At 35.1% G+C, this 23636-nt stretch overlaps 1 protein-coding gene across 1 annotated transcript in view; it reads right to left on the bottom strand.

Annotated features, from left to right (window-relative positions):
• The window catches only part of ghrhrb (growth hormone releasing hormone receptor b), a 56364-nt gene extending 37825 nt beyond the window's left edge, over positions 1-18539 (bottom strand). The window contains exons 1-2 of the mRNA XM_088643012.1: positions 18101-18539; positions 8036-8144 (exon numbers count right to left, since the gene is read on the bottom strand). Coding sequence (XP_088499138.1) covers positions 8036-8144; positions 18101-18145 — 154 coding nt within the window. The 5' untranslated portion in view covers positions 18146-18539. The remainder of the gene's footprint in view (positions 1-8035; positions 8145-18100) is intronic.
• Between the last annotated feature and the right edge of the window lie 5097 nt (positions 18540-23636).

Raw genomic sequence — 23636 nt, 5'->3', positions numbered from 1 at the left:
TTAGCATTATACTCTTTTAAATAGTGCATCTTATTGTCTCTGTGTGAAATTGTCAATGGAGGAAAAAATTGGTAAAGACCAATTCCTTCCCTTGTTTATGCCTCTTATGGTCATAAGAAAACACAGATGATACATCTATCTGCAATATACAATAGGTTCTTTGCACCTTGCCATTTGATAATGAATCTTTCTAAATGGTTTAAATCTGTCTGCTCAAAAATAAATCCAATTTGGAGAAACATTAGGTATTGTCTTTTTTCCCCACTGCACAATGTCTTCCCTTCAGGCTCAGTTGGCAGATTATTGTACAATTTGTTTTCTCCTCTTTTATTGATTTGTGGTCTGTAATATTTCCTGCTTTTGTTATTGAGAGCTGTATTTGGAATTTTTATATCATAATAAAAATACTTTAGTCCTTCTTAATCCACTAAAAAAGTGGGCAATTTTTATTAAAATGTACAAGAAAGATACTGTTGCAACAGACACATAAGTTCTGGATCCTGAGATGAAATTAAACAGATGAGTTTTATTGCATGCAAGGAACAATAAAACCGAAGTATTGTTCAAAGTGCCGGTACAAAACTTCCAGTTTATATAGCCCTTTTCTGCTGCTTCTGACGTAGCTCATTATTATGGTAATGACGGGAGGTCACGGTGTTCAGACAGTTCACAGACATTGGCCAAATGGTCAGTGTTAGGTTTCCTTCCTTAAGAAGGAGGGCATCTGGAATCCTTATCAGTTATCCCCCTTTCCTGCCATAACTCTAAGCCTGGAATGTCTGGTGTCACAAGTTAACCCCCTTCTTCACATCTTATATCTTTCTTCAATACTAATGGAACAAAAGTAGTATTACATTTCATGTATCAAATGTATGTACAGTATTTAGCTACAATTGTCAATAGAGTGGAAATAAGGAGATGGTTATGCACCTTTTATTGTACCATTCCATAAAGTTGTAAAAACTAACACAGTAATTCTACAATAGTATCAGCCTGAAGATTAGTAATTTTTTTCAGTCTTTTTCTTCACAATGTATTCCAGTACTGTATTTCAACTAGATTAAGTTTTAACAAGTTTCCAGATACATCCAGGTCTGTGTCCATCTGTATGGAATTTGGGTGATATAGCTGCTGCTTTTTTTTGACACAGAAGTAAAACCACTTTTTTTGCTTTCCATAACTCACTATGGTCTGTTAATTCAGCCATGTCTGCCTCATCCTTAAAGCATTTTGCGTGCTTTGTCTAAAAAATGTCATTGGACATTCTATGTACAGCAAACAATGCTTTCACAACTCGGGAGTGTAAGAATCATGGTATTTGAACAAATCTGTATTCACCTCTCCAAGAGGTTTGTAGCATCCTTAGGATAGTTGATTTTGCCACTTAATATGGAAAATGTGATGATTCGCATTCCGAGTTTGTGGAAAATATAGGCTGATCCCACTGAAAGTAATACAGTAAATAAACTCATTGAAATGTTTTTTTTTTACATTAAAGAGTTTTCATTGGTAAGCATAATTCAGAGATGGAGCAGCCAAGCATATTTTTTTCTTTTTATAACTTGTTTCTTTGTGACTTATTAACCTTTCATTGTGCATCTGATTCATGGTATTGCCAAATCCTGGTCTAGACCATAGCTGATTAATTTTGTTTCTTAACAGTGTTATATTGACACTTCTGCACATTGATGGAAGAAATCCTCTTACAAATGTGGCATCAAATCAATGAAGCAGAACAACTGTCACATGGGACTTGGGCTTGCTTTCACATTTCCCCTCAGCATTTTATTACTTGTGTAATTTACATTTCAAGGGAACATTTCTGAATTGGAATAGATAACATATATACAGTAAATGTTGAAAGGTATCCACACTGATTATTTCTACTAAACACAAATGCAGTGCTTGTTTAGGAAACAAGTTTAGGAAATCTTTCTAGCTCCACCTAAATTCAAGAATAGTTTTGCTGCTGACCTTCATGACTTATGTTTTTTCTTCACATTTAACAACAAACCAAATGTGATGTAGAGATACCATAAAGGTTTGGATGACAACGCTTAAAAGAGCACCCATCTGAGTAAAAAATAAACTAAATGGACACCATGAACCAAAAGAGAAGTAACCTAGATCTCAGAACTTCCTGAATGAAACTTTTAGAATCCATCCATTATCCCATACTGTAGTTCTTCCTCCTAGAGGGGATTGCAGAGCTTATTCTGTAAACGAAGGGGCAATAGAAGATTGGGAACATGTGCAAAGTCAAAAAGAAAATCAAAATGAATGTCTAAATGACTTTGAAAGTTGAGAAATCCAAATCAGAGAACATGCAAATTATATACAAATAGACACCCAGACAAATGGATGAGGCCACAATCAAACCCCACAACTTGGAGTTGAGACACCAGTGCTACAGTAGCTGCCATGGAACCACACTGCTCAGTTTATAAAGTCAAAACCCTCAATTCACAAAATAAGTCTTAAAAGGGTGATTTTTTTTAATCATATTGCAAAATACTAAATTATTTATATTTTTGGAAAGGCTTAACATCTCCAAAACATATTATATCCAGTGTAAGCAATTTGTAGTTTCTCACAAATACTTCAGGCTCTGGACCAAATGGCGCACTGTCCCACTCAGACCTTGAGTAGAGTACTCTACCCAGATGACTCAAGTACTGTTTAAGCACCTCCATAAATGCGCTTGTAGTGTGCTCTCACGAGGCACCAGTTCTGTAGGGGTTTGGGCATTTACGGGGACAATTATTAATTGTAGCCGTAAATCACAAAATGATTCTTTTAATCGCTTAAGAATCCAACCATGCGATATAACTCAAAGAACGCACACACAGGTACTAATACACAAGGATACATTTATTAATGCATAGAATATGCATGTAAACCTAACTGATCTTATCGTGAGGGTTATCAGAATACAAAAGGTATACTGTATATTCATTCAGTTACGAAGAGTTACACATATCAAGAGGACATACGTTCGGTATATCATTCAATTAGACCGTTTCGTAATTGAGCTTGGTTACAACTTCTACATTAGATACTCAAAACAAGTACATAACTCTTAGGAATTAAATTGATATCAAATGGTTGGGATAACAATTGAATTCTCGAGCTGTAATGTAGTGAAGTTGAATACTCATCCAATCTCTGGGGATTCCGATCTCCTGTGGGCACAAAGAAACAGTTGCAGGCTTGTTGCTGTCCAATCCGCGCTCCCTGGCTCCATGCCAGGCTGTGCTGTGCGGCTTGTGACGGTGCGCTGCTGATGCTCTGCGCTGCTCTCTGAAGACCAGCTAGTTAGTGTTGGCTTTAACTAGCGAAGTTTGTGCACAGGAGAAAAGTTAACTGTGGGTCCCAGCAGGTTGGGAAGAAGACCGGTTCGTTCCTGATGAAGCGCTAGTTCTGAATAGTGATTCAGCTGTCCACAGTTCCGACCTGTTCACAAGGCTTGCTGCTGATGCTAACCTCGGGTGGATCCTTTGGTTACTCTTTGGCAACCTCCACTCTAGACTCTTAGAACAGAGGAAAGTTCTGGCACTCGGACACACTGGCCATTCTGTGGTTGTCCGGGCTGAGTCTCAGGATGGTCAGGAGGCGCGCTGCGGTTGATCAAGGTGAGATATGAGTCACTTACTCCTGACACTTAGGAATGCAGTCCAGATGTCTATTTGGCACTCCCTAGACAGATAGGCGCCAATGGATGACCATTGATCATGATAGCCAGGCTTAGCTAAGTGCATCCCCATTTGGGAGCTGTCCCTTAACTCAAAAGAAAACATCTTTAAATCAGCCTGCATGAATAGCTTCTCTGTGGCTGCTGTGGGGCCTCATTTGGGAAAGCACAGCAACACTTAATTCTGTCTTATTAACAAGCATTGCCGCTACACGCTGAAGATTGTCACTGTAGGGATAAAGGATAACCGTCCCAATGGAAGTTTTTTCTTGTCCACTTATTGCCATGTGGTTTGTGAAAGCCATTATGTAAGACATTTACTAATGTTCTGCTTAGTATAAGAAATGGAAAATGGATATATTCAGGCAGAGAATTATTGAAATGGATCTTTTTTTAAAATTTATATTTGAAAACATGTCAAACATCAGTGGAGAACCTACAGATACTGTATACCTAACACTTCAGCCGTTTTTAGGCAAAATAAAGCTGCTTAATTCTGATGGACAACCACCTAAAATTCTAAAACAAATAGGGTTAAATGTCACATTACACTTTCTAATCACACACGTACTGCTTGCTTAGTTTGAGTTAGTGTTTTAATCTCCCAAGTTCTACAGTTGATTGAATCCTATAATTGCTTAATGCCCCTTCGCAGTGTATTGGAAAGAAAAATACATTGGTGAAACATTTTTCAATTAAAAATAATAAGGTGCACAATGCTGTTGCATCAGAGATGCTATCAAAACGAGGTGATTAAATCAATTACTGTAGTAGGTTTCTGGTTTTAAGGAATGTTTCTCAGTACCTGAGTTATTTGTACTGCAGGTATTGCTAAAAATATGGCATTGTTAGTTTTTCTTTTTGTCTATAAACATGTTCATTGTTAGCGTCCTTTAAATAATTTGATAGGAAAATCTTTTTTATAAAAATTAAAATAAAGCATTAAAAAAACTGCACTATTAGGAATAATTTAAAACAAGTCTTAAGATATCAAATAACACTGGTCAAACAAGCATTTAAACCTAAAAACTACTTGTACTTCATGCATAAGGCTAGCACTTGGAATTCTTATTGGTAAGTTACCATAGATGAACATCATACAACCTTTGGATGAATCTGTTATTGTCAAAATATTGCATATACAGTATATATTTTCATAAAACCATGGTCTTTTTCCATACTTAAAATAGTGAAGGGACTCTGTTAACTCTATGCAGGATACAATGCCAACATTCTTAACTAAAAACATTAATTATTTTGTGTTAAAAGCGCTCTGATTAGTGAACCCCACTTGTATCCATACTGTACCTATACCCATACTTAATGACAACTAATGTTTATTCAATAATGTACTTCTATGCTGTGCCAGTTGTAACGTTACATAAACCTAAACAGGATCTATATCCAATTCGGTCTCTCACCTGAGCATCCTTTATCTTCACCTCTGCTTTAAAAACCATAGCAACACTTACAAATTATTAATTATAACATTTTCCAATAATATACAGTAATGGATACCACATCCAGTGCAGGATGCACACATGCCACATCACACATGTAATTTAGACTGCAAGCATTTAAACTGTGGGAGGAAATCAGTATCTGGCAAAATCCACATGGCCATGGGGAGATCATGCAAGCTCCACGTGGAAGGTTCTCCAGGCTAGAATCAAACCCAGGACTAGAAATTTCTAAGGCATTTATTTGCATTTATGTAAAGTATTTTGTAATCATTTAACTGTTCTGAACACCGAGCAAAAAACATTTTTTCAGGTTGTTGATGCACAGTAGGAACAAATCTTTAGATACCTGTATCAGAATCTATAACTTTCACTTTAACAACAAACTATATTAACAGATACTGTACAGTATATCAACTTTAATTTTCTGTATATTGAAGTATTTACATTTTGAACATGTGCATGTTAAGTTTTTGTTATATTCTTTGCTGTGTGATATATTTTAAAGACATACTGTAAGTCTAATGTTATTTTGGAAATTTGGCCAAACCGTTAATAAGGTGAAGTAGATGTGTGATTTGCATTTTTTATTTTATTGGCTTGCCTGGCTAAGTGAACGGAAAACTAGCTCTAAGAACCAGGAGTAAGAATCCCCCTTTATTTTGTGTGGGATTAGGAATAAATTGGAAAACATGAAAAGGGAAGGCCTTTACACACAGGTTAGCATAAATAAGTGAGAATAAGGTCATTCCTTCTCCAGAACATTATTTTAAAACTACTTTTCATCACCAATCTCTAATGAATGGATTAATGGAAGGATGGATGTGTGGATGGCTGATATGCTGCCACTTTTGAGGACATTGCTAAGGCTAAACCCCAGAACACCATTGTTTTTTACATTCACAGTTCCATACAGTATGTTCTTGGGTTAAAAAATAATTCCAATATTTGCTAAGAGTAAGGCCAATAAGTCACCAAATTAAGGCATTTATTAAGCAAATCGATTTTTTAATCCCTTTGTACTGTAACATTTGATAAGCCATAGTGAAATAATTTAATATCTTATTGTTTCATCTCTGTGAGAGTATAAAATGTGCATGTGGTAAGAGACTGTACTAAGACTGAATATGCATGAGGGGATTAGGGATCCATATTTAAGAACTAGTGAAAGAGAAACCCTCAGGGGACTCAGACCTTTGCTAGCAAATATAGGAGATGCTGGGCAAGTGAAAAATCTTAACCCTGGAGGAACTGGGCTCCAGCACCAATACCAGAAGGGACTGGCTATTGACAAGTGCTACAGAGAGAAAGCAGGGCTGCCTGAATGAAATCTGTATTACTTTGGCAAGAGTTGTAGAGAGAGCAGCAGTCACAATAATTACCATATCAGCTCACTAATAAACGAGATGGTTAAAGTGTGTCCGGCCAAACAGAATTTCCCAGGATGAGGTACTTGATACTGCTCCTTAATTGCTGTGTGCAGAAAAAGAACAGCAGACGATTCCAGGTGGCCAGTTAAAACGCTAGCATTGGTCTGATCATGGTTTGTTTTAAACCTCGCATTACAGCACTCCCCAAGAAGTGTCACAATTCATATGGGCTGAATGCAGGGTATAGTTTAATGTATGTTCAAAAGCTATGATAAGTAGAGACAGAGGAACAAAGGAAAAGCTAGTAAATTCAGAACAGTGAAGGACTTTCAAGACGGCAAACAGTATTAATGGGCTAAGCCCTTATTTTATTTCAACCATTTTGGAGGGAGGAGTTGTAAAAGGTTAAAATTTGGATGGTAATTGGCAGGATTAAGATAACAGGGAAGTTTCCTTTTTAGATGCCTTAAAGGCGCAAGCCAATTTATGTATGCTACAAGAAAATTTCCATAAGGAGTTTGTGGAAGATCTGGAGACCAGATAAGAATAATTTGAAGGAAGAGGTTCACGTATTGTTATTGAGAGATGGATATGAATGTACTCTAAATATAGCTAGTGGACAAATATCCAAACAAATTATATTATAGCAATTATAGCAAAGGTTCAATGAGTGTGTGCTCCCAGGAGTACTAATTCTTAAATACTGTGTGAGTGAAGAATGAAGACTTCACTGGATAAGCAGTAATGACATTTCTGGTATATTTACCAAAGAAAATTATAATCCATCTGTAAGCCAAACTATTTGATATCAGGGTGTGGGTACTCATTTCTTGCTGACAAGTCTGCATGCTTGGAACATGCCCAGATGGGGCATTTGTATTTCTTGAGGCACCACAAAGGCTAGAAGAACTGTGAACCTCTCTCTGAAGTAGAGATGAGATTTGCAAAGACAGAGCTGACCATAAAACAATTTGGCCATGAACAAACTAGACCTTGTGATTCTCAACTCAAGAGAAGAGATTCCCCAAAACCAAAGACAAGGCCATAAATTTGGGGCTACTACTTGTGTTAAGCTTCAGTTTCACGAAACTTTGAAACCAGTCATCATCCATATACTGTGTATATCCTATGTACCACAAACTCTGTGTTTTACCATTCTATTGATATTAATTGCAGAAATCATATGGTAATACCCAAAAGAAACATAACCAATTGCATTAACCTCAAGAAACAAGGGGTATCCAAGCAAATGCCTGATATCACTTGTTTGGGCTTAAAGGGCAATTTATAATAAAACAGAAGAGTCAGAATTATGATTGCCACAAGCATTACTGAAAAAAATAGCTCATTGATAAAAGGTGTGGATTATCGTACAAGGAGCAGCTGGTGGCTTGTGATGAGCTAGCAGTTCTTTGTGATTTGGTACCTGTTTCTCAAAATCTTGTTACCTTCAGTAACAAGATCACTTTGTTTTACATTTCTATTTTTTTTTTATAGATTGGATATCTACTTACCACTTTTCTCTGTAATGTTAAATGACTCCTCTTGTAGCTTTTCAAAACACAGAGACTTGGCTTCTAAAAGCTCTGAAATTAAGGCACACTCCGGATGAATTGAATCAACCTGGAAAATAAGATTAAAGAATTGAACTAAATTTTATTTATGATCTCAAACAATTTTTCCTCACTGTTAGACTTTTTGCATCTCAGACATCACAAACTTATTTTATAAGAATGAATCTTTGAAACTTTGCCAATCACTTGCTATCATGAAGAAATATGGTTTGCATTGGTTTCATGTTGAATTAATGATAATGTCAAACAAGCAGGATTTAAAATTGCCCAAATCTGATATTGGGAACCAAACAATCTAGCGGTTCTAGGTTACAGTTCATTTCACAACTAAGATTTCATTTACATTACATAAAACATCTTGAATTATGAATGCACCACTTTAATGTGATTGATCACGTCTAACATGAATAAATTAATTGGTGCAGAATGTAAGCTCAATATTTATATCATTTATTCTGAAAATATAAAATGAGATTGGAAAGCTTTAAGCAAAAAGTGCCCATAATCTCATAGTTTCACATGTTTTTCAAGCATTCAACCCCGTAGGGGTTTGACCTGTTCACAGTGCACTGTACTGGGTCAACATCCCACCATATTTCATTTCCCCAGGAGTACTTTTGCTCTTAGCCTTTTTTATTTCTTATCTGTTTTATAGACCTGACTCACCTCAAATGGTAATCAGACTGGCAACACATTTTTTTAAAAACATCTGTGACTCTTCCCACAACAAAATACTATTTATAAAACATTAATGGCAGCTGAAAGTTTCCAACTCAAATATTACATTAATGAAATCCTGCATATGCTTCTATCGCACAAGATGAATTATTGATAAAACTATGACAGATTTCCTAGACCATGATATATCAGAATCTTTTACCATCTAGCAGCATGAAAACCAAACAACCTTCTTAAAAATATATCTCCTTAAAAGCTACAGTAGCACCATCATGAGCTGTAACCTCTCTACAATACAACAATATATTCTTCCCATCTTCTTACTGGTATCCAATAACTTAATACAAACATTTCAATCTGTCTTCACTGTGTTCCTGATGTCACAGACCTAGTTTGACAAGGGTGTGTCTTTACACAAAAACAGGAAAGACTTTATTTTCAACTATAAATCCTGATTGTACTTTTCCTTCTCCAACCTTGGGAGCAACATCAGCAACTGCACCACCTTTTTACTCAATGAAACTGTCCCTAGTAATTATCTCAAAATGAGGTAACAGGGTCCTTTTGATAGTATAGACTAGCCTACTTAGTGGTCTATAATTAGTTGATCCAAGGATCTCACCCGGTCTTTTCTTGAAAGTCAGGGTATTGGTTTTAATATAGTAGGGTAGCTTGTTCCATACCCCAGAACCCTTTGTGAAATTAAGTGCCTCTTATTCTGGGTTTGATTGTATTTCCACAGTTTCCACTTGCGCGCTCAGGCTAATTTTTCACTGCTTATTAAGAAAACTGCTGGGTTGATGTCAGTACCTGATATCTAAATACTTTGTTTTAGGTCCAGCAGTAATCATAGTGTGATATCCCTCACACTGCATAAGCAGGGCCCTTACATGAGCCAACACTTCACAAGGATTTCCGGCACCCGAAAATGCATTCAACTTAAGACCAAGGTCATTAAAAATTTTCAATTAACAGGATATCCCCTCAGCTGAAGCCTTCTTTCATGTATACATGTTGGCCCCTGTGTCCCTTCAGGATCACCAAAAGAGTAACATGTCTGTCTAGCAATCTCATGTATCATTGCACCTCTTGCAGAAAGTGCTGTGCCATTAACACTGGAAAAACAGGAAGACCAGAAGTTCCCCATTTTGTCTCTCTCAGCCTTGATTACATTGACCTTCCTATCTATATACAGTACAGTACATTAATAGGGATTCTAGGATATTTATTCTGGAAAGACATTTGACACCTGTTTCAAAATAGTCACACTGACAAACTGCAACCTCAGCTAGGACTGCTTCTAGTGGTGGGTCACCTGCATCTACAGTCCCTTCATCACGCATCAACAATTTCTAACCAGTTCCATAAATACATGCAATTCTAATGTTCTTGCTATTTGTGTGTATGGGTGTTTGGTTCCAAAGGTTTTCCCTACCTTTTACCTACAAAGTGTGCAATGGAAGAAAGCTGTGAATGTTAAAGTGCCTCTGAACTTACTGTACCTCTGTCTCATTTTCATGAAAATGTCAAAGTAATTTATTTCTAAAACAAGAAAACTATAAAAGAAGCATATACACAGATGATCTGAGAAGGGGCATACTCATTATATGCTGTATAATAACAATAGGTTTAGCTTCTTCCTGTTGACAGATGGTCTTGCACAGCAGTGACATTTGATACAGACTTAGCAGTTAAAGCTCCAGTATTATTGAAATGTTTTAAACAGCGTACATTAGATTATACTAAATCACAGCTGAATGTAATTAAAAAATACAACTGTATTTTCTACCCTTTCAATAATTAAAAACAGGTGCCTTTTACTTTATTGCAGACTCAATGCCTGTCAAGCCTGTTGCACATGTACCTTTAATTAAAAATCACTCCTGTGCTGCAGATGTCTTAATGATCTTATAAGATTTAATCCAAACCCTCTTATAATTTTATTCCAGTTCAGTTGTTCATAGAATTTTAAATTACTTTTTTTTTGGTTTGGGAAAAAAAAACGTATTTCATACAATTCTTATTGTTAATATTTTAACAGTTTTTTTAGCATATATATTTTTAACTGTATTCCCTTTAAGTCTTTTGCTACACTTTTCTTTGAGTTACAATTTCAAGAAGCCAACAAGGAAATGGGGGTAAAATATACGGATGTAAATAGTGAGTATTTACTTCATCTTACTATAATGACATTAAATTAACCAACCTGAAAGCAAATAAGTAGGCAATCAGTCCAATTAAGTGATTTAGAGTACAAATGAACAGCACTGAACAACTAGATTTGTATTCATTCATTACCTACACTTTAATGTAAAAACACCAAGAACATGTTTAAAATCACGATTGTGTCAAAATAAAGCTTCTGAAAAATTGTACGAGAGTTAGATCATGTTTATGGATAAGCAAAATACATACTGTTTACATATCACACATTACTATACAGTATGTCAACTAATCCAAAATTAAACCCAACTTAAGATCTGAACATATTGCAGGTATGACTGTTAAGTGAATAACGCTAAAACACAGCACAAAACACAATAAGAACTGTTAAATTTTACATTGTTTCATTTTTTTTTTAATCACAAAATTACACTTTTACCTGCAGTTGCTTCCTTCATTATGAAATACATACAGTATCTCTGTAGGAGATGGGGCCCATTCTTGGATAAGCACTTCCTAGTGCTTCTGAATCATTTAAGGATTGCACTGTCATGCCCAGGCTGGGATTGGCTCACAACCTGTGGTTGCCAAGGGTAACTGCAGCATTCTCATGAGCACACTCGCCAAATCTGTAAGAATATGATCTTGCCACATCTCTATCCGTCCAGCTGCCCATCAGGCAACCAACCTTATAATCAAGTCATCAATTACCTATCGCGTTGAAGGCCTAATTTAGAGCTAGATTGGTGCTCTGACATGGAGATACTGAGAGCCATCCAGTGATCAGCTCTGAGCTCGAAATTCACTTGCAATGGAACTGAAATCATCTCGGCAGAGGTCCAGTGGTGACCTGTATGCCTGTTTCCTGGGCAGCCCAGCACAACCAGCCTACCCAACTGCATTCCTACTCTTTCAGTTCTTCCTGAAATCACATAGAGAAGCCCAAAGTTCTGAAGGATACCACAATATAACACGCATTGATTGGGTTAATATTATCCATTTTACCATATTTGGTAAATCAGATTACCAATATCAATCTAAAGAAATAGTCTGCTCCAAAACATATGCAATGTACTGTATTAAGCTCTATTTAAACTGTTGGTATCCTTCAATATTGATTCAATCCCGGGTAACTATAGAATGTGAAATGTTTTCTTCTCATAAGAGGACAGTACCATTACACATTACAAAGTGTTTATGAAATACTCACAGATATTTCTAAATTATATTGAAATGTGTGTAAATGTACTTATTTAAGTATTAATTAAGATTTGTAATGAAGATGGGGGGGAAACTCTACATTTAAATTTTCATCAAACCATTTAGCTGAAATCCTGTTTAATACAGTATGTATGAAGACTGGAGATTAAAAAACATTTTTCTCCACAAATATGCCATTTAACTTTTATGGAGAATTATTTAAAAAGTTTAGTAGCAACATGATATATCCTTCCTTTCTGTGAACACTGCATTCCAATCAATTCACTTTACTGTGTAATTTTGGGATTGTAATTTTAGATTTTCAGCAGAGTAAATAGGTAACTATTGGCACAACTGAATGGTCATGAAACAAAGCTCTCTCATCTGTAAAAATTATATAGCACTTCACCTGATGAAAGCTAATATGCCAGTTAGAGCTACAATGTGTTCTCTTTGAGTAACTCCTTGTGGCCAGAAAGCAATTAATAAGGCAGTATAGAGAGATCAGCACCGCTCATTAACATGGGGAAGCCACCAAGAACAAGGTGATTGAGTATAATAGGAAGCATTTCTCATAAGTGAGCACATTTTTTGTACCAGTTCTACTGTGTTGGTATTTAAGGCACTACAAATAGAAAGTTAGAAACATAAATAGTTGATTTGTTTAGAGATTTAGATCCATCTTTGGTTGTAGAGAGCACCAGACCAGCAGGTTTTACATGTCAACATTAATTTGTCAATTCCGAAAGACCTGGCAATTTTTAACTACAATCATATATACAGGTAGATCAATTAAGAATAGAATAGTTCAATAGAATAGTTAAGGTAATGTTAATCTTAACTGAACTTTGCTGAAGGATGGCTTAGTCCCGTTGCAACATTCTTCCTATACAATGTTGTGTATGGCCCGAGGCTATGTAGAATTTAAGCCTAGCCATCAGCTATATAAAACTACAGTATAAAACCCATTCTTTGAATGCATGAATTAAAAGTAGGATTTGAAAGAGACTTTTGTTCAAGCTGTGTAGAGAACAATGACATTAGATCCCCCCCCCCCCCCCCTTTACAAGTGAGCCTTGCCTTGAGAATGCCTGTCTCATTTACTGTATATCAATGATCTGGTTGGGATACCAAACTAGAAAGATTAGTAAACTCCAGATTCAGAACTGGGAAATCACTGAGCAGATCAAACATAATGTAAACAAGCATAGATTATTGGAGTTTGCAATATCATGAACTACAAATATACAGTTGGAAACACTGAGCTTGAGTTTGTTTATGAAAAAGACTTAGGAGTCCATGCAGACACCATTTATCTTCCAGCCAACGGGGAAAAGATATAAAGGGCAAACAGAATGAATGCATACTGTAATGGAAAGTGTAGAAAGGGTACTTAAAGGATACAATGTTAAAGTTGCATAATACATTTGTAAGATGACATTTAGAATATTGTGTACAATTCTGGTCACCACACTACAGAAATGTTAAAGGGCTGGATGGACCACTTTTGTAATCATTTGCATGCTGTAAATAAGCATCTAATATGTTTTGAATTAAGATTATTTCTATATACTGAGAACCTTTGATGCCTGTCATTGTGCTCCTGGACTAAATTCTGGAAGAACAGCACAAACATATTAATTTCAAATATGTGCATTCTTTCTGAGGATACAAAATTAGACCCAACAATGAAAAGAGTCTTAGTGCTGCCCTTGTTCATGTGAGAGCTGTAAAGCTGAATTATGCACCAGCTCTATCACTGATGTACATAATATACAGAAGGAGAGAGAACCCTCATCTTATCTTGAACTATGCATGATTATGATGTGTAATCATATTTCAAAATTATAAATGAATTACAAATATTATGAGAAGATATTTGCCCACATTTTCAATGTAAGGCTTCAATGAATTTTCAGGTTCTTGGGACATTCCTTTCTATGTGCTGAGACAGTTTCCAGACTAAATTTATCAGTGGGAAGTGCCTGCCAAACACCACTTTGTATACTGCTTAAAGGATCTAAATTCTCATTTTGTTTGCCACTATTAAAACATTGAAGTAGACAATGTCTTACAAGTATAAATACTCAAAATACAAACAGAAAATCCAGATACGTCATTAAAAAAAGCAGAAATGTAAATAGTTTAAAAGAAAATTATCTGGAAAAACAATCCATTTTATTGGCTCCTTGAGGAGAAGATGACCAATCACCTACAACTCATCCATAGTTGGTGCTTTGGCTTTTCTACAAACAGTCCCCCCTCACCCCAGCACCCTAAAGAATTTGCAACATCCTTTCAGTGTTTAACCTTTCTGATGTGGAGCTTCAAGTTATGCAGATAGCCCATGCTTTCCTATACTGATTTCTTCTCCCTGCAGGCCAAAGTAGCACAACTTCAATCTCTTGACACCCCAGTATCTTTTACTATTGCTCCTTGAATTACTCAAGAACAATTACCAGTTATCCGAATAACAGACTAAAAGACTGTTTTGTACTTTGTGACTGCTGCCATGGTGGCATCTGAAGTGGTCTCTGGTATACAGTAAGACAGTATGACATCCCCATTATCCTAGCACAACCAAAAGGCCTTGATTAGCTGTGCATTGGCTTGTTTCAAAGTGTCCCATCCTAAAGAGACGGAGCCCTTCTTCATTTTTAGACATTTTAGCTAGTCACACATCTCAACAAACCGCAATCTATGACTTTCTGTGGGAGGTCAGCATATTTTGACAGAGGGATAGGGGAAAGAATGGGTACCCCAGCAATTCTGCTGGTAAAAAAATTACACATGTCCTATAACAATCCAAGGAGAGCACACAAATGTTTAAAAGACATGACATAAAATATTACCTGCATATTCTATAATACTAATCTATTTTGCTAAATTTTACATTTTAGTATTAACTTAGAAAGAAATGTATCTAAATATCCTGTTTTTTTTCCCTTAGATTATATAATACATTTAATACATTCTGCTTCAACTGTTCATTTGTAATGCAGCATTAGGCATGGGGCTTAATTGTGGACATTCTTAATCCTATGTTGTGTGCCTTTGCATAATTCACCACTATAATAGCCTAAAAGCTTCTATATGCTATAGTTCTGGAGCCATTGTTACATGGAGAAATCAATATTTATAATATAATTCAATATAATGTATACGATATAGGAACATTTTCAAAGGTACTTTTAAATGACACGAGTTTAAAATAAATATTTACATATGCTTTAAGGAATATATTTTTCTTTACCTGTTAACTGGAACAATGAAAAGAACAAATCCTAATTTACTGTACTCTTGGAGGATTGTCTTTATATCACTTTTAGTATTTCTCTTTAAAGCCTTTTTACTAACTGTGGGATTCTAAGACCCTTTTGTGGAGTCATGAATCATAAATTTGCTTTTGACATTTTTTTCTGCATGAAAACTCCAGTGATTCTGAAATTAAGGTTGCACTTAAAAACTAAGAAGCAGTTACATGTAGTCTTCAATTGTTCATTTCAACGTTATTACTTTGAAATAAATGAACAAATGATTTGAAACAAATTTTAAAGAAAGAGGGAGAACTCCATTTCTAACACATGGTGTAATGTTATATAGGTCATCTATTGTGTGGGGCTTGAGATTTTGTATGCCCATGAAACAAAAGTAAATCATATAACTGTATCTGCTCCAGTTGGTTCTCCAGGAATAAACAACTGAATGTACAGTAGTACTGTGATATCTCAGTCAAGTGCACCATCGCAATATGAATAATTGTTTAGTTGTTTAGCTGTCCTATAGTGGAAGAAATGATACTGTAGAAAAAAGAGCAAAGGCAAACTCCCCTTTTTATAACCACCACTACCTGACCTTTAGATCACACAGCCTGTTCAGGGCTGAGAAAACAACTAGAAAAAGGCAATAATACTGTATGGTAAGAATGTTTAAGATGTATTTGAAATCTTCAGAACTGCAGAGCAACAACCACTAAACTCTAAATCTAAATATACTGTAATGCTGGACAGTGAAATCTTATTCACATTCATTTTATATTGTATGTTCTTTCACAACCAGCTATGTGCAATGCAAACTGTTGATTTAGCTCCTTTTTGCAATGTGCTAGATGTGCTGAATGGTTTCCTCTTTACTCTTGTCTTTGTAACCTTTCTCAGTCTTACATTCTTATACTATCTTACTTTTACTAATTATAATTGCAGTAATACCAAAAAGCAAGGAGAACCTGAAGCTTTTGTCTTATTTCCATAACTCAATCAGATATGCTAACCAAATAAGTCATAGGTAGGCTGCAATTAGCCCATCATATGAGAGAAACATTTGTAAGAGGAAATGGGGCACAATTAGACAAATTGCATGACTGACATAGAAACTGTTAAAGTACTGTCATTTTGTGTGGAAATAATGTGATTATGGGTTTTTATTTCCTAGTCTAGAGCTACTGCAGTCAATGAAGTAAAATATGAAAGGTTTAATGTCTTTTTATACTCAAAGTAATTTTGTCAAGTTCTCTTCGAACAAGATAACCTATATTAAAGAGATCAACTGTGTGGAGTCATATTATACCCTGTAATCCTGGGATTCAAATATACTGTATATTCACAATTCAAAAGAACTTTATTGGCTTTGTAGGTTATTCAAACGCAGTTTACCTGAACTCGATAAAACATAATTGTTTAATTGTTTTAATTTATTTTCATTTAATTATTGCTTAACATAGTTATTTGAACACTGGCTTCACATTTTAAATTTAACATCTAAAAGTAATAATGACCTTTACAATTTTCAACATTTTCATGTTTCATAGTCTAAACCTATTTTGGATTAGTGGAGTTTATTACAGTATTTATCTGTAATTTTATATTTATAGTTTGAAAAGAAAATGCAGTCTTTGATTAGTTCCATATTCATACTGTATATTGTTATTTTTGCCCTAGTTCTGGAATTACAGGTTCTTGTCCACCTGAGAATGTGAACTGAAACTTTGCTCATCCCAGAATTCACGTAATGAATGTTTTCAGCATGTGAAATTGCAAGTTAGAAGGGGAACTACTGTAGAAATTACTCAGCAATGTGATCCCAATAATTGCTCTTGGTTTTAATCATGGGTAAAATACAGTATAACATACTAGTCACGCTAATGTATTGCTTCACAGTAAGATTTTCCAAGGGTTTCCATAATTTCCATCAATCATCAACAATGTGGTTGTCTGATAGGCTTATTAAATAATAAAGATTGAAATTTCCATTCATGCAAGTGATATTTAATACATTTTGAAAATGTCTTTAATAATTTGACCAACATGTAAATTTACACTGCTAATGCCTACAATAATGCTGTCTAAATTGTAACAGACTAAGCAGAGTCCTTAAATTATAAATATATAATAACTGAAAAAATAAATGAACATTTGTTCCAATCTTGCCAGTACTTCTTTATATGTTTATAGATATGTTTAGCATATTTAGTCACTCTTCGCTATATTAAGCTATAGGATTTGAAGGTTGTGGAATTGGTATTCTAAGTCTTGGCGCACCGCATTTTAGGAGAAATAAAGGGAATTAACTTGGTTGGGGTTCAGTTTCAAAAACAATTAGCACATATTTAGAAATTAAATATAAACATTCACATACAGTATAGTACGAAAAGAAAAACAAAACTCAATCTAAATGTTTATATCGCTCCCCCAAAACATTCCCAGACGTCTGTTTCGATAACACCTTGTAATGGAATCATACTGATAATTAAAATAATAGACACAATTAAAAATACAAGATACCAGACTGATCCCAAAACGATTTGTTTAACCAGCCTTTTCAGTTTTTTTTACATTTTTACACACAGGAAAATTGGTTAACATACATGTTATCAGAAAAAAAGGAGCTGTACTGTCAAAAATCAGGTTACAGAATTTATTCACATAACACAAAGTCTGCAATGCATAAATGGTATATAGTACTTACCAATTTCAAGAAATTCAGCAGAAGGCACAGAGAGAATAAATTCATTTTCAGTCTTCGGGTAGTAAAGTTTCAGAAAGGACACATTTCAGTTTAACAAAATTAACAGCAATTCATCGAGCATTGTTTTTGTATTTTAGTACTGGGGACCTGGAGGATGCTTCACAAATCGAAGATGTAACAATCACAATTATTTCAAAATTCCACTTTAGTGTACCACAGCTCAAATTAGTCACCGTGTTAAAATTCTCTACATCTTAGTTTAGATATCATACAGCATTTACCGCAGGTTTCTACCACAGGGAAAAGGACGGAGATTGTTTACATCTTCGACTTGCATTTCTTTCTAATTCTTGAAACCCTGTTCAACTCGCTCGAAGGCTGACTTTATCACTCACTGTTTCAGAACTAGAATGAATGTGAGCAGCGACGCAGGCAGGCTCAGGTCAAAAGCTGTGAAGAGGCTGTCTCTAAATCAGCGAAGCACTGCTACGTAAACTTCACCACAGTAACACTAACTGTAAGTGTGTGGTAACTTAATTGGTTTGGTAAGGCACCTAATGCATTTAAAAATACAGTATAATTAATAGGTGCAATAAAATATGCACGTCTCGAGCACAGCAATTTCACCTTTTTACTGTTTAGAAGAAAAATACTTTGTGCACATTTCTAATGTGACATCACTGTAGTTATTAGCCATTTTTGTTTTAAACGATTTTTATTTCAATAAGGAACAAAACTAGTATACTCTGTATTTTGTTGCAGAAAACAGATTCAACCTAAGTGTGTGTAAATCCAAACTTAAAAGGCTGTTTCCCAAATAGTCCAATGGATAGATACTTTACTGATCCCGTAAGGGAAATTGCAGAATAAATCAATTACGAAAAATGTAAGGGAAAATAATTAAATAACAGAATCCATTTTCAGACAAGGATGATATTGAATTGCAAACGTAGATAAAAAAGAAAAACAGAACTGCAAAGAGTGGGAGGTTAAAATTTATTTAGCACAACAAACTAAAATGTACAGTTTCTGGGGAGGATGAGAAACTGTGACAATGAAAGGGAAATGGCTGATGCTCTAAATGTTTTTCACTTAGGCGTTCATTAAGAAGTCAACAACATGCCTCAGGCAGGAGGTTGTTCTGTAGTAAATAGCATTAGCATCGAAGAGGCAGAAGAGTTTCAAGCACTAGAAGCATTCAAGATTAATAGTTCCCCAGGGTGCAAACGTTTCTCAATGAAACGAGGTATTATTCAGAAGCCTCTGATGGATCTCTATCAACGGTCTAAAGACAGGGCTGTGTGAAACTAAAAGTTTTGATACTGTAATATGTCCATCCACAAGAAACCAAGTAATTACTTTATAAACCAATACTGTATGTCTGACTTCTGTTAGGTTTTAGAAGTAATTATTAGACAGAGGATCATAAATATGGTAATATACTTAGGAATAGTTAGAATGGATTGAGAAAAGATCAGTCTTGACTAAATAAATTGGTAGTACTTTGATCAAGCAACCACAGTAATGGATACACACACAGCATACGATTCAGTGCTTTTATTTGTATAAGACTTCTGTTCAGAAAAGATAAATGGGGAAAATAGAAATGAATAAAATGCACAAGGGGTTAATGTTCAAATTGGGGTTAATGTAATTAGTAAAGTTCATAGATAGAATTAATGGTTGATAATGCATTTTAATTCTTTTTAACTATAATCTTTAGGAGTGTGTTTTCCTCTTTCTGTATTTAGCAGAGTACCACAGAGATCTGTATTGGGATCTTTGCTCTTTCTGATTCATATTGATCCAGTTTCTGGCACAGGTAGTAAACTAGTCACATTTGCAGATGATACTAAAATAAGTGGAATGGTAAACAAATGAAATATAAAAAAGTTTTAAATAAAATTCAAGACTGTTACATATTGTTTGCCTGTAGACAAGTGCAGAGTTTGCAAACAAGTAGTAAAAAACTATGAAAATGAAATGGCCTAGAAGAGGATAGTTATTAAAAAGACATGAAAAAAATCTTAGAATATACAGTATAGTTGAAAACTGAGAATTTGAATCAAGGGATATTGTTAAAATTATATAATGCACTCATTTAGAATATTGTCACCAATTTGATCACCACATTGTAGAAAAGATATTTGTGCTCTGGAGCCAGAGATGTGCAACCAATGTAGAGATTCCTATGCAGAGAGACTATAAAATAGTTTTGAAAAGAGAAGCCTATGAATGGGTCTAATATAAGTATTAGAAATCATCAAAGCCATTAATACATTTAATACAGTAATTTAGTAACTTTATTCAGTGAAACAAACTTAAGGGCACATCTGGAAAAGCATTGAAAATTGTATACAGAAGGCACTTTTGTTTACAATCCTTTCATCCATCTTATACAGGAATGTTACCAGGATCTTTAAGGAAAAACCTAGCAAAAAGACTTCTTTCATGAAGCTCAAGCTTGGTCTGAATTAGATTTGTGGGATAATACAAAACATGCATCACCCTCAATGACCAAAAGGTTAATAACAATCATTGTTTGTGATTGGTTATCACATTCAATAGTATAACTTTTAGTCTGAGCTGAAGAAAAAATAAAGAATCATAAGCAAAAGATGTAGCAAGAAAAAAAGTTAATGTAAAGTACATACTGTAGTTATAGATGTCCTTAGATTTTTGTTTATACAGTATAGAAGATTATACAGTACCTCTTCATTCTAAATCAATTTTTGTCAGTTAATTGAGGATATGAATAATCTAGAAGCTGATAAAGTCTTAATATAAATACTATTTTGCAAGATAAGAGCATAAGAATGGTTACAAATCAGCAGAAGCCATTTGGCCAATCTAGCTGATTTGTTAATTAGTACATAATTGATCCAAGGATTTCATCCAGGAAACCAGGGTAGTGGCTTCAAGAACTTGGCAGGATAGCCTGTTCCATACAAAAAGATATGTTATTGGATTAGTGTATTCACGTATGCCTAATAATTTATGGTGTACTTATACAGTAATCAGTGTATATTGGATAAATGGAGACAGCAGAATAGCAGCAGTTTTGTCATTAAAATTGTATTGATTTTTGCCTTGTACAGTTTTTACTGAAACATTAGGTAACGTTGATAAGATTTGTTCAGCAGTGACAAGCAGTCACAAGTGCACATTGAATGTAAAAGGTTAAAGAAAACTAAAACAGAAGTATGAGAAAGCAAAACAGGAAAGAACAAGGATTATTTTTCTCCTGTGGATCATCACCTTCCATATTCAGTATGTGTCCCCTTTTTATTTTCCTTTTGATTTTGGGGTGGAGCATCACTGTGTCTTCATACAGAGCACACTGCTAGGGTTGATTAACTTCATTGAGGTATTTAGCCATAAGGTCATTATTTTATTGTGCAAGATATAAAATACTATAATTTCCTTATTATAGATAGATACTTTATTGATCCCGTGAGGGAAATTGCAGTGCAACAGCAGTTTAACACAGACAACACAGCCACAGTGTAACGAATGATACAATAATAAAAATAATACAATACATATAATATAATCAGTACAGTGAGGGGTGCACTAAAAGTTGCTCACAGTCCAGAACACACAAAGAACAAACTAGAACAGGGGTGAGTTTCCCAAAAGCATCGTAGCGCTAAGAACATCGTAAACTTGATCATAAGATCTATCGTTAATTTACGAGTGTTTTCCAAAACCTATCGTAACTAAAGTAGCATGTTAAATCCTACGTAATCTACGTGCTCCCCGACCCACTCGTTAATCACTAAGTGCTTCTTAAACTGGCTACCTCTTGCGCCAACCTTAGCGACAGAGATCGCCAGACAGAGCACATTAAATTCACATCATGGGAATTCTCTGGAAATATAGAATACTTTTAGAAATATAGAAAGATTTTATATTAAGGATTTTGATATTTTGTTGTACTATGTAAGAGGATATTTGAAAAGAAAGAACATTTATTTATACAGTAATGAATTTATTAGTCATCTTGGGTAAATTTCATATTCATAAGTCAAATGTTTTAATAATACTCCCTCTTTTAGTACTTTTGAGGTGGGGTTTAAATTGTATTTAAATTCCATAAAGAACGTGAAAAATGCCAAAGCAAGGAAAACATTTGATATATGTAAAAATATAACTTGATTACATATTTACCACATTACCGCTGACAGTTAATTGTCTTTTGTTCTTTTTATGTTTTCTTTCTTTTATCTGTATTTTCTCTACTTGTATTTGTTTGGGAGCTGCGAGGACATATGCCCAGGGAACCCCAATCCGTTACAATACACTTAATTTAAAAAAATGCTAAGTTTTATACTTGATTAGATATTATTTTCAGGATGAAATGCAGCAATGCATTATTTAAGTTAAATCATTGGGACTAACATATATTTATAATGTAGCGCCATGCGGGGTGCTTTAGCCATGCGCACGCAAGGCGGGCTGAGAATAGCACCTGGGGACTACCAGACTGTATATAGTGGGACGGAGGCTGAGATTGTCTCTTCCCTTCGTGTGTTTGTTAGTGTAGGTGCAGCGCTGTAACCCCAGTCCCTGTGTGTGTACCTTTCCCAATTCGAGTTAATAAATGTGTTGTTCAACCCCATTCCCTGAGTCTCACGCTTGCTCCATTCAGTAGCGAAACCCGCTGTCGATACAATATTTAAAGTGCGAATACCGTTTTATGTAAAAAAAAAAATTCTCATGAAACAGTGATTCTTAACAATGGCAGCGCGCCAAAAAATATTGCTTTAAATCAAAGATTTCGTGCAGGACGCATACACTGCCCACACAGTTAAACTTGGTTTTCTTTTACGGTCATTTATTTTATTTTCTCTTAGAAACAATAATGGTACCATTTTGTGCCTCTCTATACGCTTTTGCTTAAATGGTTGTTAAATTATGATGTCATGTTTGCTTAATATTCCTTTTCACAACTTTATTTCATCCCACTGAAGGACCAAAACCGACACCATATAATGAAAGTATTGTCAATCGATTGTTTTTCAATCGACTTGTAATGCTTTTTGCTAAGCGACTTCAGGGGAGGGGTTAACAAAGAAGTACTTTATACTCGCTCGTTAAATGACCAATTAAGAGGGGTTTTGGGAAACGCACGAAAACGTAGCTTGTACGTTATGTACGTACATTGTAAAGTTGCTCGTTAGCCTCTAAGATTAATTGTTTTCAGGGAAGCTCACCCCAGAACAGTACGCAGAAAAATCGTATTGCACATATGAATATAAATATAGATGTAAATATAGATATAAATATTAATATATTGCATGGGTCCCTGGCATATATTGCACAAAAAACAGTTGTAAATGGGAAAAGAAAAAGAACAGATGTAGCAGTTTACTGTTCAGTCCAGAAACAGGTCACTGTCAATGTTGTCTCTGCCCAGACGCAAGGTGGATGCATTGTACAGTCTTATGGCAGAAGGCAAGAATGACCTCCTGTAGCGCTCCCTGTCGCACCGTGGATGAATCAATTATCTTGTCTTGAGTGTTTTGCCAAGTCG

This window comes from Lepisosteus platostomus, chromosome 8 (assembly GCF_059453375.1).
Source record: "Lepisosteus platostomus isolate fLepPlt1 chromosome 8, fLepPlt1.hap1, whole genome shotgun sequence".
NCBI lineage: Eukaryota > Metazoa > Chordata > Actinopteri > Semionotiformes > Lepisosteidae > Lepisosteus > Lepisosteus platostomus.
Note: the sequence above shows the minus strand (reverse complement) of the source record. Positions and strands in the feature narration are given on the sequence as shown.